The sequence below is a fragment of the Porites lutea genome, chromosome 4 (assembly GCF_958299795.1).
Source record: "Porites lutea chromosome 4, jaPorLute2.1, whole genome shotgun sequence".
Taxonomy (NCBI): Eukaryota; Metazoa; Cnidaria; class Anthozoa; order Scleractinia; family Poritidae; genus Porites; species Porites lutea.
Window position 1 is genome coordinate 40,123,066 of NC_133204.1, and position 18,547 is coordinate 40,141,612.

The 18,547-nt window shown below is 38.9% G+C and overlaps 2 protein-coding genes across 4 annotated transcripts; both read left to right on the forward strand.

The window, feature by feature from the left end:
- The first annotated feature begins 3,032 nt into the window (after positions 1–3,032).
- Positions 3,033–10,529, forward strand: LOC140933566 (uncharacterized). 3 transcript variants are annotated; one of them, XM_073383171.1, is made up of 9 exons: positions 3,033–3,193; positions 3,335–3,478; positions 3,612–3,731; positions 3,899–4,020; positions 4,155–4,210; positions 5,774–5,839; positions 7,240–7,318; positions 8,455–8,551; positions 8,992–10,529. In XM_073383171.1, the coding sequence occupies exons 1-9, from the start codon at positions 3,107–3,109 to the stop codon at positions 9,142–9,144; spliced, it is 924 nt and encodes a 307-aa protein (XP_073239272.1). In that variant the 5' UTR covers positions 3,033–3,106; the 3' UTR covers positions 9,145–10,529. The 3 variants fall into 3 exon arrangements, with proteins under 3 accessions (XP_073239272.1, XP_073239273.1, XP_073239274.1); XM_073383172.1 differs by having other exon boundaries at positions 7,240–7,314; positions 8,457–8,551; XM_073383173.1 differs by having other exon boundaries at positions 7,240–7,314; positions 8,460–8,551.
- Positions 10,530–12,472: 1,943 nt separating this feature from the next.
- Positions 12,473–17,686, forward strand: LOC140933568 (uncharacterized). The gene is made up of 4 exons (XM_073383174.1): positions 12,473–12,656; positions 14,993–15,108; positions 15,584–15,857; positions 16,574–17,686. Exons 1-4 carry the CDS (start codon positions 12,503–12,505, stop codon positions 16,825–16,827), a joined length of 798 nt encoding a protein of 265 aa, XP_073239275.1. The 5' UTR covers positions 12,473–12,502; the 3' UTR covers positions 16,828–17,686.
- Positions 17,687–18,547: the final 861 nt, after the last annotated feature.

Genomic DNA, 18,547 nt, shown 5'->3' on the forward strand with positions numbered 1-18,547 from the left:
TTTACGTACTTATGCACGTAAATTTTACGCGCGTAAACGTAAAAGTTGAGCGAGGTTCAACTTTTACGTTTAGGCGCGACCTTCCATACACTGCCTCCATGTTATTTACGCGCCTAAAATTTACGTGCGTACGCACCCGCGCGCCGTGTTTATTGACTCGGCACGACATGTTTTCCATGCATGCTAGCTGGGGGACGTTGGAAGAGGGAGTGGAGGGTTTACAGTAATAAAGTGGGGGCAAAAGAAGGGCCGGGCGTAAACATAAAAGTTGGGTGAGATGCTCTGAAATTAAACGTTAACTTGCTGCCACCTTATACCTCCTGCGCACGTAAAATTACGGCAAAAAATGGAAATCCACCCTCATTCCCCGAAGTCACTCTTCTTGAGGACGTGTTTTCTACTTCTAACATGCCTCTCGGCGAAATAATGCTGCAGCGTATCTCCATTGGAGCATCCAGTAAAGATCATGATATAGAGATTACAGACAAATGGTACGAACACGAGCCAGAGACCGTGATGCACGCCAGTGCCGAAGGCAAGAGCCTTGTAGGGGGGTCTGGGGGTATCCTCCCCCAGAAAATTATCCAATTTGGAGGCTCTGAAACGCTATTTTTAGCACTTGTCATGAGATATGTCTCCGAAAAATCGAGCCTAAAGAAAACAAATCTATAAACAGACTCGATTTGTCTGGCTCAACAGTTCCAGGGGGGCAGCTGCCCCCCCTCCCTCCCCGCTAGTTAAGGCTAACAGTGAGGACTAATTGGGAGCCAACTTATAAAACTGTTTCATCATGCCTTAAGTATTGTTTTAAATCAACTCGAATTCGAAATAAAGGCAATAACGATTACCTTGCAGAGAGCTAGACCTTCGCGTGACCCGTATGAGCACGTAAAGTGGCGGTCCCGTCTACAGTAAGCCGGATACTTAAAAAATCGAATGACCTCAATTCGTACTTGCGTGAAAAACGCAAACGACAGTGTATTTTTTTCGGTTTAGTTAAAAACGTTATAGGCTCATGTGGTTGTCCTTATGTCCTTTGGTACTAGTTCAGTTGCACACAGTGGGGTTGCGATTATAAGGGTGGGACCCACTTTGAGGTCTCCTTTGGAGGAAAACGTATCAGTGAGATTTCTCTATAAGCCTAATGTAACCCCATTTAGTACACTATTAAATCTGTGGTCTAAAAATAAATTAAATTAAATTTTATCAGAGAGAGGGGACCCAAGGGTGTGGTCTATTTCATCAGCCTTTTTGTTCCTAAAATTAAATCAAACAAACGTATCTCATTATCCTTGTCGCACTCTGTACCAGGTTTGGTTGGCGTACAGGTCACATGATTCCACGGGTCAAGAGTACAGGTCACTGCTCCATCGATAAATTACGAAACCACACATATTCCCCTCGATCTAATGGCGCATTTTGTCAAGATATTAGGGTTAGGAGGCACTTTTCATGCTGTTCATTTATCTGTACCATAGTGACCTATACTCTGACCTGTGGAATTGTGACCTGTATTTTAGCCCCGCCGCTGTTGGGCAAAGGATTACTTGAAACCAGCTATTTTTGTGCTTTTTCCTGTACGCGATACTGAATTGGGAACGAAGCATTTCACCGGAGTGTGTATCAAGCGTTTTCGCGAGAAAATAGGCGACCTTCTAGCCGGAAACGTATACAACCTCGGCAATTCTTATTCCTTTTTTTTCTGTTTATTTATTCATGTTTTAAAGCTAAAATGAATAATATCAAAAAATAAAGCGATTCACTCGGCTTCAGGACACTTTCACCGATTAAAACCGACTTTAACAACAAAGCTACAAAATTCCAATTTTCAGCCTCGTTTTCAAACACTGACTTTAAGAGCATTTCTTTTCGAAAAACATGTGATAAACGCTACAAAAGGCTATAAGTTGAATCGCTGTTTACTGAATGAATAGTAAACGCAATTATTCCTCCAAAAGATTCCCATGTAAATTTAACAGTTTTGATGATACATTGCGCCTCCGTTTTATTTCATAGGCTGTTTAAAACTAATCGAAATTTCACCCTTCTGCGAGCCTGAGAAAATCTTTCAACCGGCGACAAAGCCAAGAATCGCTGGGAAATTATGGGATATCGTTGGAGGGGGTTCTATGTATTGCTGCAATGTTCGCTAAAACAGCAAGCGCTGTGATGGGCTTTATGAAATAGAGCGAACATTGTTGAAGGAAAATTCTGTAGACACGCCCAGAGTGTAGTTTTCACCTTAGAAAACCGGATACAATCATTTTTCTCGTATAGGAATGTTTAGCCTTCTGCTGGAAATGCGTTTCTGCCGCAATTATCGAGGATGGTGGAAAAATTCGCAAATTGCGTGTCGCGAAGGCTTGTACCGAGGGCAAACAATGGCGAGTGTGCAACCTACACCCTTTCGTCGATTTGCAGACGGAAATATAAAGGCCATAGCCCTGGTGTGTATTTCTCTGTATTCCTGTACCAGAATTTTACGATATTCTCGACTATTTTTGTAATATGAAGGCAAAATTGTCAAAAATTTTGCTTTTCCAGGCGACCAAGATGGCTGTTTTGGTCACGTGATTCAGACTTTGAGGAAGCATGACGTAGTGTGGTGAGTAGGGAGAATTTTATTTCAGTAATTCAGATGTTCAGTAGCGCGCTCTCTTGTAAATTTCATCAATGTTTTTATACATTTTGAGCGTATATACTTTCTTATCTTGCCATAAGTTGCCGTTAAAGTTTATTTCCTGTATTCGGTTGTTCAGTAAATACTTGTAGATTCTCTTTGTGTTGTCTTTGATGTCTTGTTTTGAACTGAGTACTGTATTTCGAGATATCGTTTCCGCAGGTATTTATTCGAGGCTATATAAGTCTAACTTCCCAAAAAATTATTTTACAATGTTGTTGATGCATATTTGGACGTTTTTTTTGTGTTTATGATCGATTTTTTGCTCTTGATCAATCCTTTGTTTCTCCCAACCGCGTGTGTGTCGCACCAGAATATTCGTTGATTTTGCCGGGGCCTCCAGCGTCAATGTATTGTACCCCCTCTGGGGGCAATGCTGCCGTGGCGCGAGGCAAAGCAAATCTCTCGATTCCGGAGAAAGGTGCAATGGATAATGCGACTCCAGCTACAACGAACAACACAAGGATGGAGAAACGGATCGCTTTAGAATGCGGCAAGCGAAAGCCAGAGGAGGTAACCCCCCGTCCCTTTCGAGGTCTAAAGATGCCATCTAACCATAATTGAAGCTTTTGTTTCGATTTACGTGTTGAAAGCGCAGTAAATCGACGAAATTTGTAAGTCGACGCTTCTCCATGTGCTTTTGTTGTTTTGCAGATTCGAGAGCTCATCTTGGACAATTGTTATTCTACAACGGTCGTTGGGCTAACAGATGAATTTCTTAACTTGGAGGTCTTGTCGCTGATCAAAGTTGGGCTGACAAATTTGAAAAGTTTTCCCAATTTACCAAATCTAAGGCGGGTGAGTAAGATTTTGTTGAGCCTTCCTCATGACTTCTGCTCCACGACACTCACATAGAGGTGCACCCCAGCTTCTCTGGTCGTGTATGCTTGTAGCCGCTTAGATTATGTTCTTTCGATATCTTTGTTTTCAGCTGGAACTTGGCGAAAATAGGATCATGTCGGGACTACAGTCTCTTCAGGGATCACCTAAATTAACAAATTTGAGCCTTAGCAATAACAGAATAAAAGATCTCGAAACTCTAGAACCATTGGTAGGTACAAATTTCAACTTGTTGTTTGTTATAAGCTTATATGGGCTAACTTGTGTGGAAGCGTTAATACTATTAAAGCAAAAATTTTGTCTGCGAAGCGCTTGTTTTGTATTTTCGGAGTCCAGTTATTTCAGTCAGCTCTTACACGTACTGTGTTTCTTTTACAGTCAAAACTGCAAAATTTAAAAAGTTTGGATTTGCTAAACTGTGAGGTAACGACGATAGAAGGTTACAGAGCCGAAATATTCAAGATGATACCATCCTTGAAGTATCTTGACGGCTATGATAGGTAAGCGAGGAAATTGAAGGAGGAAAGCGTAAATGACATCCGTGTTTGCGCTCTCGTCCAGCTCTTTCTGTTAATACCTGGTTTTGAACCCTTCATGCGGAGTTGAAATAATTTTTGTTCTCGTTCGCCATTAGATACGGGAATGAAGCTGACGAAACGGATTCCTCGGGTGAGGAGGATGGCGAAGAAGGTACAGCTTTTTGTCTTGATGTACTTGATTTCATGAAATACCAAAGAGGCAAAGCGAAAGTTCGCTTTCGTTTCCTCAGTGGTTACAATTTGAATTACGTTCGTTGCCCGAGAAGCGTTTGGGATATTATTTGGCGCGGTGCGCTGTTTGATTTAAAATATGCGAGTTCACAATAAAGAAGAATTGAGTGAAAAAAGTTTGTTGCCGCCTAATGGACTGATTGCAGTGAAGTGTTATCGAAGAGAAAGGTGTGCTCCTTCGTGAGTTTTCACATTTATTGTGGCAAGAGAGAATTTTTATGCGATATTTTGCCCTGATAGAAAATGGAATTCTGAAATGGCTTTTGTGCGGACGCCACGCTCCAAAATGAAATTCCCGCGCATTTAGAAGTTCGAGAATATTTTAAGTTTGGTTTTGTCGCTGCAAAGTTTCATTTCGTGGATCCATTGATTTTAACTGACGGCCGTCCTAGAAAGTAAAGACATCAATATTTTAATAGCGATTATTTCTAGTTAGATTTCGAAATAAGATCATATTCCACGTTTTTACAGCTAGAACCAGCTTATGTGGATTTTTACATGGTGAGATTAAGTTCATTTACTATTCACTTCAGTGGAAGATTCCTTTCTTTTTGTTTGACAGAACCTACAGCCGTTAAATGGTGATTTTTTAATTGTTGTTTGTTGTTTCTTGAAGCACAAATTTCTCACTGTGAAATATTCAAGCAATTCTTGTTTAGATACACTAGAATGTTTATTATTCTCTTCTGTTTAGTCTTGTCAGAATGGGTGATTGTAAAGCCGTTGGTTTTAAGTTTTTTAGTTCGTAGGGGATGTACTTCATGGCTTAAAATTAACAGTCACGAAATGCTTGTGTTGAAATTTTGGCATTGGAGAAATGTGCTTATACATAATGCTCTTTTCTGTAAATGATACAAAAAATACACCTAATAAAACTAAGTATAGGGACTGTAAATCTCTATCGAATTTGATCCGTTATAGGTGGGAGTAGTCTGTTGGTAAAAGAAAAATCTTATTCCATCTGTTCATCTTGTGTGCCAAATTTTCTCAGTTTAATGCAGCAAGTTGCCTAAATGGACCCAGCCTTTGTCAAAACTGCAGTTTGGCATCTATCACATTTTTAGGTCTCTAGTTACTGGATTTTGAACAAAGTTTATGTAATCTTTTTATGATACTTGAATTATGACTTCAAATGAATGCCTGGATTATTTCAATTCCACCTTTCCAACCCAACGTACACATCTGTAATGTGTGTCAATTAAACTTATCATGCAGCACTCGCTCATCAGATGGCATCTTTTTTCCTGCTGTAGAAGGATGTTTTGAAAGGAATGTTAGGTTAGGGTAAACAATCTTTTGCTAGTTTGGCAAACTTTGCTTGCAGGGACCAATACTTACCGCTCATGAAATTTCTTTTGTTGCTGGGCTAGGTCTCACAGCAGCCTTGCAAACTAGTAAACTACCACATTACTGGACATCCCAGATTGGTTAAATGCTATTATTATCTGTATTGTGGCTGAGTTATTTTGTTTATTTTCAACAGATGAGGAGGGTGATGACGATGATGATGATGAGGGGGAGGAAGACGAAGAAGATGAAGAGGGCGAAGGTGAAACATTTTTTACAGTTAAATTCTAAAATATTTACAGTCAAGCCAATTCAAGTATGGTCCCTATTGTTTTATTGTTTTATTATCATTTTGCCATGCACACAAAATATACATATAAAATTTTAATAAAGATGAGGGAAGGGAGCCCAAGGAAGCCAATAAGGCTTGTTTATAGGACCACCTTTAAAATAATGTTATTTAATCAATAATTACAATACTGACATCAGCAATTTAATTCTAAGTATGCACAATTTGTTTATAACCTAGAAAATAATCATTAAATAGGATAGAAATAGAAAAGGCTGAACGTGTAAGTGCAAAACAAGAAAGAAAAGGTGAGAAACACTAATGCAAGAATAAAAGAGAAAAAAAAGTGAAAGAAGCAAAAAACTACACACAAGCATTAGGAGAGCTAAAGTGTGCTTATTCCAAGAAAAAAATGACTTAAGTGTAGAATTGATCAAAGCAGTACCAGAGCCATTGTGAATTTCAGAGCTAAGGGAATTAAATATTTTGGGCCCTTGAAAATGAAGTGAAAAGTTCCTTACATTTGTCCTGCAGTAGTTGAAAATAATAGGTAAACCAGTAGTTTTCATTCTGGCCCACAAGGTTAAGAATTCCAACTGGCTGGAGGCAAGTCATTTCGCCATTTTTAAGCGTGATCAAGGAAATGAACTCGGGACCGTGGATAATGAAATAAACAGAAGTAGTCCAGCTAGGGGTTAGGGGCAGGGCTGGAACTCTGTGCCTGCAGCGCTTAAACCACTCCACCAGGTTGCTTCCTTAAGTTGTTGTTGCTTAGTAGCATATTTAAATGAGTTGTGAAAAGAATCTATGGGTGTATGCTTGATTGTAATATGACAACATGTTGGCATTATTTTATGTGTGCCAGTATAGGGCCCTTTTCTATTTAATTTGCTAGCCAGCTAAATAAAGAAGAAACAATTTACCCTGACCTGAGGGTTTCCTCAGATGGTGTTAACCAGTTACTTACAGGTGTGTGGTTGAAAACATATTGCCTGCTATACACTTGTTTTATATTTAATTTACACAACACCACTTGTTAGTGCTGCGTTCCAAATACCGTGTTACAAATCATTACTCTAAATCAGCATTTTGTTTTAGTATCTGGTGCACAGTATGTGATGGAATACTGCTACTGTCCATGGTACCCTGATTACTTTGCCAATCTCTAGTTGCCTTGCTGTCAAGCAGAAGGTCAATGACAGATAATTATTTAAAAGGCAGTGCTGTGTGGAGAAAAAAAATAGGAAGCCCCTGAAGGTCTTGGCATATGAAATTCAGCTGTTAAGCATTTACAGTATTTAGCAAGAGACCACCAGGTGCTTTAAGGTCTTGTATACTCTCTGTTCTTATACTTAAAATTTGTTAAATTAAAGGAGATGATGATGATGAAGATGATTTAGACGAAGGGGAAGGATCAAGTGATGATGAGGAGGGAGTAGAAGGTGAAGGTGAGTACCTTAGAATGGAATTCATCATCTACAGACTCTACTTTTTTAAAATTATATTATTGCTATTATTATTTTATTTGCATTACAATGTATAACAAATACATGACAGTACAATACACTATAAACGTTTATGCTGAAGTAACTATACATAAAATAAAAAATACATTTCAAGTACACACGTTTCTAGGGTACAGAGTCCAAAGGCAGATTCCACTTCTTAATAAATTTGTCCATTTTATTAGTTTCAACACATATATACTTTTCTGTTTCATACTTAATATTATTATAAGGTTGGATGAAAAGGAAGTTATGATTGGAAGAGTCTGATTACTTCTACAATCCCGTAAATATAGTTTAGCGATCAGTATCAAATAATTCAGCAAAGGGCAATTTGTATATAATATTCTTGTAATGACATCTTTTAAGGACGGACAGACAAATTTTCTTGTCAATGTGTAAAAGTAATATGGAAATTCCTTCCAAAACTGCTTGGTGTGTTTGCATTTGATAAAGATGTGGTAAAGGGGGGGGGGGGGGGCTGTGCTAGGACACTGCCCTCAAACAGATGAGCTGTCAAATGACCCAGAAATAATGATATCTTTCACTTGAATTACTAAGAGTGAGGTTCAGCATTGTAAAAAAAACTTGTTTGAGAATCTTCAGTGAGTTTTGAGCATAGGTTTGGGTCAAGTTGTCACATATGCCCCCTTTGCATTCACTGCTCTAATTTAAAGATAGGGGTTCATACAGAGTCTTGAATTCTTGGAAAAGTCTTGCATTGCCCAGCCATTTTCCAGGCCTGAGAAAGTCAGCAAAATGGAGATAAAGTTGGGGAAAATGGGAAAAGAGTCTTGAGTCTTTTTTTTTTTCAAAGCTACACAGCGAGTGCTTTATAATTTTTTTTCGTTTTTGTCAAATCTTATTCAATCTTTCCCATATGTTTGCAGTACATCATGAAAAATAGCTTTTTTTCCTGCATTTTAAAGGTGTCTATTGATGAACTAATTGATAACCTTGAGTCTGGAAAAAGAAATCATTGTTTTGGAAAAAAGTCTAGAAAAAGTCTGAAGAGAACACTGAACCTGATGGTTTATACTTTTTTAGCAGTAGTATTTTGTGATTTCTCTTTGTTTTTAAATCAGAAGGTGAGGAAGATGATGAAGAGGAGGAGGAAGAAGATGAAGGGGAAGAAGAGGATGAGCCAGGTCTAGATTATTTGCAAAAAGAAAATTTGGAGGTACATATTTAATCTTATAACAGATTTATAATTAAACTTGGGAAGGGTGTTTAGGGGTCTTTGACTATTGATGATGCCCCAGGCATATCATGTCAATAATCATGGGGTTCTTTCAAGTTCTGAATGAAGTTTCAATGTCTTTGGTCACAATGTCTCTGAATTAATGTAAATTATCACAAAAGGTTTGTTTGTTAGTGCAAACTTTGATTTGCTGGGGTTAGTGAGTTAATGTGGTTGGAGTTTCAGTTAAACAAGCCATGTTATGTCAATTTGATGCAAGGGCTGCAGAGTTGACCATACAATAAAACATTCTCTCTTTAAAAGTTAAGTTGCCTGCCTTGAGAGGTTTGTGTGGTATGAATAAAAGGTGTTTGCTGTGACAGGTTCCTAGTATTGAAGGGATGCCTTTTTGTAAACCAGAACTTTTTTGTTTTGTCCAGGATGAAGAAGAAGGCGAAGATTTTAATCCTGATGAGGAAGATGATGAAGAAGAGGATGAGGAAGAAGATGAGGAAGACGAGACACCAGAAGCCGACAGAAGAGGCGAAAAGAGAAAGCGGGAAGACGAAGATGAGGATGATGATGATGACTGACATTAACTCTTCCAGCAAACATTTCGCTACTAAACCCAGTTTTAGAGGGTGTGCTCTTTACGTATAGAGATGTCCACTATGGTGGAAAAGTCTTTCTTATTCAAGCCTTTGAAGTGGTCTGTTGTGAGACTATTGTTTAGAACTGTCTCATGGTCTAAAATGAACTATTTTCTCATTCCTGTAGTTGTCACTTGGAGTCACCTCTTTAAAAATTAATGACTGATAATGTCTGTGGCTAGTGGTTGAGAAAAAATAATATGTGACTGGATATTACCTGCTGAAGCACTGTGGGAGATATTGATTTTAAAACTTGCACTGCCCTTTTCTGACACATAAGAGTATACATGAAAGCCAGTTATGTTAGGAATAGTATTCTAAATTAAGAAGACTCAGTAACACCTACAGGGATTGTTATTATCAGGTTTTGGTTTGTACAAGTGTAAGCAATGGACTGAAAAGTTGGCGACAGAAAAGATACCAAGTATTTCATGTGCATTGTGTGTAGATAGAATGGCACACAGTGTTCAAGGATTTGCTAAGCTGCAAAATCTTCCAATAACAGGCTTTGAAAAGTTTTTATATCACCTTCCTCAACAGCTGCCAAGCTAACATAAGGAATGCTTACTGGGTAGGTTGGATACTTCCCCTACCATTAGTCAAAGGTTTTCACTGTAAGGTGTACAAGTGTATAGTGTCATAATCCTGGCCTGTTTATTACCTCTGAACAACTTATGATTTTGTTTTGTGAAAACAGGTCCAGAACAGTGATCAGTGCAAAGCACTCTCCTATTCATTAGTTTATTATTGCATTTTTCCCAAAGATTCAGCATTAAAATCCTAAGGTTTGGTATGTAAACACTTGCAATAATGTTATTGTATTTTCATGTGGACATATTTTGCCTGTTCGTTTTTTGTACCATACATGTATGTGATTAAGTCGATTATAAAGCTTGGACACCAAAATATTGGGTTAGTCACTAACATTTTAACTAAAACAGACAAAGGAAAACGCGAAGTCACAGGCAAAATAGTATCACCCCTGAGAGAGTCAACTCAACCAGAGACTGGATGCATATAACAGTAAACTGAAAAACATGGTTGTTTACATAAGATTCCTGTGCTCTTTATCATTATTTTTAGCAAAAAACTGTTATTGATTTGATGTAAACATCAGTGTTGACTTCTCTGCCACCTCAACCCTAAGGAGTGGTTAGGAGAAAAGAGGTGCATTCATGGACAGTAAGGGACGCCACAATAATATTATTTCTGTCCCTATACATTGTGTATTTTTGATCTCATTTGACGGAAGGCAGTTGTCATTGTCACCTTTACAGTGTACATTTTTTGGGATCTTATGTAATAAACTGTTTTACTCCTTTTCCAGAGATACATGCACGTGTTAACTATCTGTATAATTCTTTAAGTGGCACGGGATTTTAAGCAAACACAAGCAAGTAAAACAAGAAAATTTGCATTATCTACCTGCTGGATCTTAATTGTTCACAGATAAGACCTGCCCTGGGTCTTTGGAAGCATTCACACTTGGTGTCAGAGCACGTTATCAGAGTATAATACTCGCTGGATACTAATGTGAACACAGTGCTCTTTAAAGAACCCATGCCTAAATTTGGGCACAGTGCCAGTGCCCAAGCAAAAGGTCAAAGCACAGCTACTTAATTAATTTTTATTATTGTCTTACTCCATGTCGCCTCTCCAGCCAAGATTAATCTAAATTATTTTCAGGTGTCGAAAAATTTATACATCAAAAAACTATCTTCTCCCAACTAACATAATTGTCTCTCTCGCACCGTGTCCGCTTTCGCCCATATTTTGATGTTTCCGCGCGGGGCTCTGGTATAAAATCAGTTTACGGTGAGGATTCTTCACTTAAGCTACCCTCGGTCTTCATCTTTCCACTTCTCTGGACTTGTGCTTTCACTTGTTCCCGCAGCCGATGTGCCACCAACAGAGTCAGAGGAATAGCGGGCATTCTTTTTAGAATGGCGAGTCGGCAAACAGCCACAATAGCCACAAGTGGCTCCATCTGACCTCATTAAATACTCGCGTTCACCACAAGCATATTTCCCTCTTTCTATTCCTCGTACATCCTTGCCCATTTTCAAGTTTTCACTATACAATCACACGCCACACAATCAACTACTTCGTGCGCAGATGAACCCAGTTATATGAGTAACACTTCCAGTTTGTTATTTTCACTTCCGGTTATTTTTGTCTTGGATAGGTAGTGGGGGGGCAGGGTCAGATGTTTTTGTTTGGGTATTTCTGAAGATTCATTGCATTAATCCATTCTAGGAAGTGGGAGGGCCACGACTTTTTTCGCAAAAAAAATCTAAAATACCCCGGCCCACCCCCGCCCCCCAATAAAAACGTACTTTCCCTTATAGCGGCTCCTGCTGAGTGCGACGAATAGGAATATAGGTAAGTTACAGAATGTTCTTCCCTTCTCGATTTCGCTCTTTTCTCCCTCTTGGGTCCCGCTCCCTTTTATGCGCCTGCAAAGTTGGCTATGTGTGGCAGGCGCAAAAAGAGGGAGTAAAGCGCGAAAAGAGTCCTTTTTCACGCACACGTCTTTTCGAAGCCGACCATTTGACTTTTGAGACGGGTGGGGAGTATGTATGATTTGGTTTGGGTACGAATTGTTTTTCTCAAACCTCTGTTGATAGAATTTTTTCTCTTATCTGCTGATATACAACGGTGTAAGAATTTTTCCAGTATTATACGTCATGAATTTTTTACCCTCGAAATCAGTCCGGCGGGATAATTTTTTCCTGAAATCACAGATCCCCCAACCCCCGCCTCAAAAGTTAACTGGTCGTCCCCAAGCTAGGCTAGAACGTGTGCGCGGGAGGTTATGCCTCCACTTTGTTCAGCTACTTTGCCCCTTCCTCTTTTCTTCAAATGTTGGTGGGGAGGTTGCTAGGGAAGAAAAAAAATTATTGCTCTTCGCTGTTTTTCTTTCTGCGAGATACGTATTTCTTGTAATACAGTATTTTTAAACTTCCACGGTCCCTGGGAGGTTTTCAACAAGATTGTGCGCCTGCGTTTCTTCCATTGTGCTTTTTTGCCGAAGTGTGACATTTTGTCATCGTCGCTGTATCACAATCAAACACAATATAAACTTACACTAGCTCTGTATTTGGCAGTTTTTCACTTTTAAATGGAGTCCTAGATCGATGTGCAAAACACAACTGCGAACTTTACTGAAGCCAAGCAAACTACATTTATTTACGGTCAAGTGAACCATGAAAAGGTTCCCGAATTGTCCAGAACTCAAGCTAGCGTGACAAGTTACTTATTAAGAATAGGCCGCACCTATTGAATTAATCATTAGCCTAACATGGCTAACAAACAGCAGTACGAATCGCTGCCCGGGAAAAACGGCGGAGAACCACCAATGGCGTCGAAAGAAGGAACGGTGATAGTAAGCCAGCCTGCAAAACTTTCACCAACGGAAGAGTATGTTCTTAACTTGGATCCCAATACGGTAGCAGGTAAGCAGAAGTATTAACCTTTTAATACAATAGTCTTATGTAAATTTTTTCGCGTCTTGGAATACGCGTATATCTTACTTCGGTATGATTGAAATGGCGCCGTAATGATCTGTGTTTTTTCGAGTCAGTAATTCTTGATTATACACAGGATCACCAGACCAAGCGCGCAAGTACACGAATTTTCACTAGAAATAGCCTTTGGCAGTTCATCGTGCCTTTTAGTCGCTCATACACAGTAAGTCGCCTGCATTTTATCATGAACTTGGGCGTTGTCATGATCATGATAAATATGGAAATATTAGATTATTCTAGTATTTCTTGCACTTTCTTGCTAGAAAACGATATTAGCAACATGTATTCTCGAGCTAAATTTTATTCGATCGTTTGTTTTCTCGCTTAAGGGTATAAAAACCTGAACCTATTTGACAAACACAAGGCAAAGCAAACGGTATTAAAATTTGTTATGCCCAACATGCTGCGAATTCTTTCTAAGCTTTAACAACTTTGATGATCTGATGAGCTTCAGTAGTTTTTAATTTAGAAAAGCTCATCTAAATCAGGACTGGTTAGTAAATGTCTATCATATGGCCATGAATAAAAACGTCAAGTTGGTTGTTTTCATTGAATAACGTTTAAGTATTCATATTTGCAAATTTTAAATATTTATATGAGATATGAATATTTAATTTATAAAAACATTCATTTCTTTTATAGTTTCATCTATCTACAGCCTTTGTTGATAAAAAAAAAATTGTTGAGCCATTTGTCATCGTGTTTAGTTCTGCTGAGACAAGTATTAAGATCTGACTTTGTTCACATGACAGTCAATATTTATTGTGATGATCATAAGCATTTTAACCTTTTACCACACCATTATCATAAGTGTAAGAAGCTTGTTCACTTCTGGCTGGGTGTCAATGAGGCTCATGCCCATCATTTAAAATAGAAGTTTTGGTGGCATAAACTTATCAATATACGGTCAAACCTCCTGTAAGCGTCCACCCAAAATGCAAAGACTAAGTGGTCACTTACGGGAGGTGGTTGTTTTGCAAGAATCGAACCACAGGGGGTGAGTCTTCCGAGAAGAGGTCCAGGCACATCTTCTTTATGGAAGATAATTATTTTATTGCATGCAATGTCCAAGGTAGGATATGTGTAGTTCCATGTTGTCCCTAAAATTCTTCGTATATTCTAAGTAACATAGTGCACACAGCAAAAATAAAGATCAGAGAATGTGTCAAGTCGTCGCTTACAAGAGTTAAAAAAAAATGAAGAATTGTTAGCCATCAGGCTCAAAAAGTGGTCGCGGTTGCTTACAGGAGGTGGTCGTTTACTAGAGGTTCCAACGGTACATGTAAGGCTTTGACTGGGAAAGTTTTGGTGTTTTGGATTGGCGGTCGTTCATGGCAGATGGTGGAAGTTGGACTGTATAAACAAAACAAATATGAAATGATATGCCATATTACTGCACTTAGCTTTTCAATGACACGCAAACTCTAAAGTAAAAATATTAACCATTGATGTTTTTTGCTTCTGTCAATCTGCCTAGCTGACCTCAGGGCTCAGGGTCTTCTTCAGCTGCTTAAAAGGTCACCTCTGTAGGTTAATTGGTAGATTCTGATCCATCTTGTTTGCTTCATGATTGACAGAAGCAAAAATCAGTAATATATTATCAGTTAGTTTTGACGTAATCCTCCCTCATATTCCTCTATGCAGCAGACACCCCAACCTTAACATTCCAACCTAGATTGCCGTATATCTGTGCAAGTTGAAAAGCAATTTTTGAACAGCTGCTGTAACTATGACCAAAACTTAAAACAAAAACAGGCAAAAAATGGCCGGCCATGACTCTACTACCTCTAGTACCCACTCACTGGGAGATAAGCCACACTGGAGCAGAGTCTGCAGAGCACCTACCCACACTGGTCTGCCCACATGGGGCCAATAGAACTCTAAAACTGTAAAGTGCACATCTATACAAATATACAAGACAAGAGGTTCGTTGTGTTCTTCGAAGCAGAGCCTCATTTTGGTGTAAAATTCATTGCACGTCTTAAGCAGCCTCAGAATAAGTAAGATGTCGAGCCAAATACACCTGAATACTATATGGAGTTCATTATGCCTTTTAGTACTTCTTTTGTTCTACGTGTGATCAATTTGCCTTCATTTTATTTCACTCTTTTTAATGCTTTAATTTAGTTTGATTTTGTCAAGTTAATGCTTTTTCTGCAAAAGAGTCTGTCTTCATATACATGTATAAATTGTGTGATTTGGATCAAGTTAAGATAATCTTCTGTTTTAGTACTGGTACATTTCATTATTTGTAATCTTCATAGGATGGTCTGTGCACGAGGTTAATCAGAACTTCCTCGAGCGTGCTGGACTGGGTTACATGGCGGAAATGTTTTCTTTGAACAAGATCAATGGAAAATGTCTTATGCTTCTCACAGAGGTACATGTGCATTTGCATTAATTATTGGACAGGGTATCTGATATTATGCCACAGTACACTTTCATCCCAGGGGCACTCCCTATGATGGCCTTTTAGGTTAGGGAGGTCTCTGCCCAAAAGGGGGTTGAACTGACCAAGAAGCATTAAAACCGTGTAATTTGAAGCAAGGGCTTGGAGATATTGTCTGACAAGCACAAAAGCCCACAACATGTTGTATTTTGTCAGACAACCTGCAGCCTGTTGTGGTTTTAATTATGAACTGTATTCTTTCACTTTCCTGTTATATATAATTCCTTTTGAAGTGTTATATAATGGCTGGTGCTGATGGGAATGAATTAAGAGACAAGACACTTTTCCTAAATTAAGATGAAAATTATGAAGAATCTAGATACAGGTAAATATTATCGTCATTAGATGAAAACCACTGAAGATCAGACTGTTTTATTTGCTTTTAATTAATATTATTTTTTTACAGGGTCATCTTCATGAACTTGGAATCACATGCCTTGGTGACAGAATCTACTTGACAGAGCTCATTGGATTATTGAAGAAGAAAAAGAGAGAAGCTGAACTTAGTGCTGCAAAGTGGTCGGGAGTGACTCCAGCTCCTGGAATTGCCTACAAAGAGGACTGTGGAGAATGTTGCGTGGCGTACTTCTGCCCATGTTGCTTGGCAAAAACATACTGGCGTGTGACAGGACAGGGTGTTTTCTACAAACGGGAACCTCCTTGTGGATTGTGGACGGAAGGTGAGAAAATTGTCAGTATGTCACTGAAACAGACCTCTTGTCCCTTCCTCAGGAGTGATCTCTTTCCACGGGGCAAAGATAGTAGACCTTTTCTCCCTCCATTATTATGAACAATGGAATTAGCTGTTCAGAATTTTGCAAGTAATTGAACAAAATGATCGATCATCAGTTTTCCATTGTTTAACTGCTGTGCTGCTTAGCTGCTTTGCCGTGAAACTATAGTCAGGACCCACATGTTTGTGTTTCCGGTAATATTAGGTTTTGAACATTTTTTATGACACAATTTTTGAGATCTTTGAGAGTGCTGGCAATATCAGAAAAGGGACATCAGTGGATTCAATCCTGTTACAGTCCCTTAGTGGTTAGACTGTCCGATCTAGAACACGAGTTCAATTCTCCCCTACAACTCAGAATTTTTTCTGTGTTTTTGGGTGATTAAATCTTCTGTTCTAAATGATGAGACTTTCAAATAGACAACACACAAATTGATTTTTTCCTGTGATTATCAATATTATTATTAAACATTTTCCATAACTGATTATCGCATTGCTGAAAGATTTTGATCAATGCTTGATTATAATTGATGATTGGCACACCACTAGTTATTAGTTATATTTATGGGTCTAAGCATGTTACCCATCCTGTGTAATGAGATTGTCTTAAGAAAAGAAGAAGTTAACTAGCCTATCCTCATTTATTATAATATTGTTCTTTAGTTCGAACAGAGTACATGGACTATCGATTCTTCAAGGATTTGGAGTTGAAGACAACTCGCAAATGTTTGTGCTGCTGTACTGCCACTGAGCTGGAGATGTACGTTGATGACCATGATAGCAGTGGTGCTCAGAAAGAAGGGGAGCCGCCCAATCCTGGTGCCTTTCATCCTCATGTCCTGCGTCATCCCGAGGCACGTAATGTTGAACAAATCATCAGAAATTCATGGAATAAAGCTAGGCTTGTTGCTGAGTAATCATGACTGTGCTAATAACGAATTTAGGTCCTACCAGACCCCCTGCATAAGTTTTACTTGACTGTATAATCTGCATATTTTTACTGATGTTATTCAATGGTGTTGTATCAAAGACCCATAGGGAACTAATTTGGATGGAATAAATTTTTACAGGCAAGAATCTTAGCCTGAAGAACAATTTAAGTGCCTTCATTTGATTGACCAAAAAATGTCTCTGCCTGTAGCTGCCCTGGGTTTCTGAAAATGATACAATGTGACTTGGTCTTTTTAAGGTTGTTTTCATTACCGTAAATGATCGATTAAGCGACGCGACGCTCATTTGATTTTCCCTGTTATAGGTGCGGTGCTTATACGAGAGCGATGCTTATTCGAGAGCGACGCCTATTTTAACTACGGGTAAAACACCGAGGGGAATATAGAAAGAATTAGTGAGGCACGTTCTGGGTATGCACAATTTAATGTAAAATACGTACACCTCAAACTGTTAGATGAACTGGTTTCAATAGCTTTTCAAGAGTTTCCCTAAATTAAAACTTTAGAACTCACGAGTTGGTCGAGGACTCGAGGTCTTAATTCTCCAGCGATCTCTCTTTATATCAAGTGCCGTAACAAAGGTGAGGCGTTAATTTATAAATACCCAAATTAGCGCCGCGGCGCTTATTCGAGAGCCGCGCCTATAAAATAATTATGGGTAAAGGCGCGGTGCTTATTCGAGTAGCGGCGCTTAATCGATCATTAACGGTACATTATTGTAAGGGAGTAAGAAATTAGAATGGTGCTTTTTTACTGTATTAAGCAGTTATTACATGGAACAGTGGCTACCTCGCATAGCCTTGTCAATATATATCACTACAATATTAATAAAAAATCAATCATTCATGCATTTTTTTTTTCCTTATTTTGTTTCCTGTTGGGTTTCTTGTGATAAATTTCTTATCCTTATCCTATCCTCATGGAGGATAGTTATGGGTTTTCACGGTCTCGGGATTTCAATTGGAAAATTTTTGTTTAGTAGTTTGGGGGATAGTTGGATCTTACCACGGATTCTTTAGTATTCAAACGAAATGGGAAGAATTGGGATAAAAATGTGAACTAAAGGTTCTTCGGATATTTTGTACATGTACGTGCAATTCTTGTCTTTAGAAAGTGGGGCCTACAGGTGTGTTTTTACTCTAGGCGATGTTCTCTTAAGGTTTTGGGCAAGCTTTCCTAAAATAAAGGGTCCACTGATCCCTTTGAACTCAGCGATGAGTATCACATCGTCTTTGTTCGTAACAAGTGTAATACTCCCCTCTCTCTCAACAGTTTCTCTATTCACCTCAGCTGTTACGCTTTCCTATCGAATCTTTCATTGAGGTCCTCCAAACTCGGTGCATTGTTTGGAAGCTTCCGTCGGCCATAAGCGCTGTTAGGCAGAGTGCTTGGGTTGTCTTTGGTTGATTTCGCTCTCACGCTCAGCTGTCGTGTGCTATCGCCATAAGTCCTGGCCCATTACCTGATCTCTTCCACATCTTCTCTACATCTTTTTCTTGCTACAGGGCTAGGAACCTGAGGAATCTCTTCAAAGACAACCATCCCTTCAGGATCATCATAATACGAGAATCGCGAGGTGAAATAGCTGCAGTCACAATTGCTGATTCGTTTTAGAGTGTCTTATACGGCGGCAGAAAATTGATAGCAAAACTGATGAACTGTTGGCGTTCATCTTTGAGTTGAAATG

Coding starts and splice junctions, on each gene's coding strand:
- LOC140933566 (XM_073383171.1), top strand. CDS start 3,107: ATGGATAATGCGACTCCAGCTACAACGAACAACACAAGGATGGAGAAA. Junction 3,194..3,334: donor GCAAGCGAAAGCCAGAGGAG/GTAACCCCCCGT, acceptor GTTGTTTTGCAG/ATTCGAGAGCTCATCTTGGA. Junction 7,319..8,454: donor GGAGTAGAAGGTGAAGGTGA/GTACCTTAGAAT, acceptor TGTTTTTAAATC/AGAAGGTGAGGAAGATGATG.
- LOC140933568 (XM_073383174.1), top strand. CDS start 12,503: ATGGCTAACAAACAGCAGTACGAATCGCTGCCCGGGAAAAACGGCGGA. Junction 15,109..15,583: donor GTCTTATGCTTCTCACAGAG/GTACATGTGCAT, acceptor ATTTTTTTACAG/GGTCATCTTCATGAACTTGG. Junction 15,858..16,573: donor TTGTGGATTGTGGACGGAAG/GTGAGAAAATTG, acceptor ATTGTTCTTTAG/TTCGAACAGAGTACATGGAC.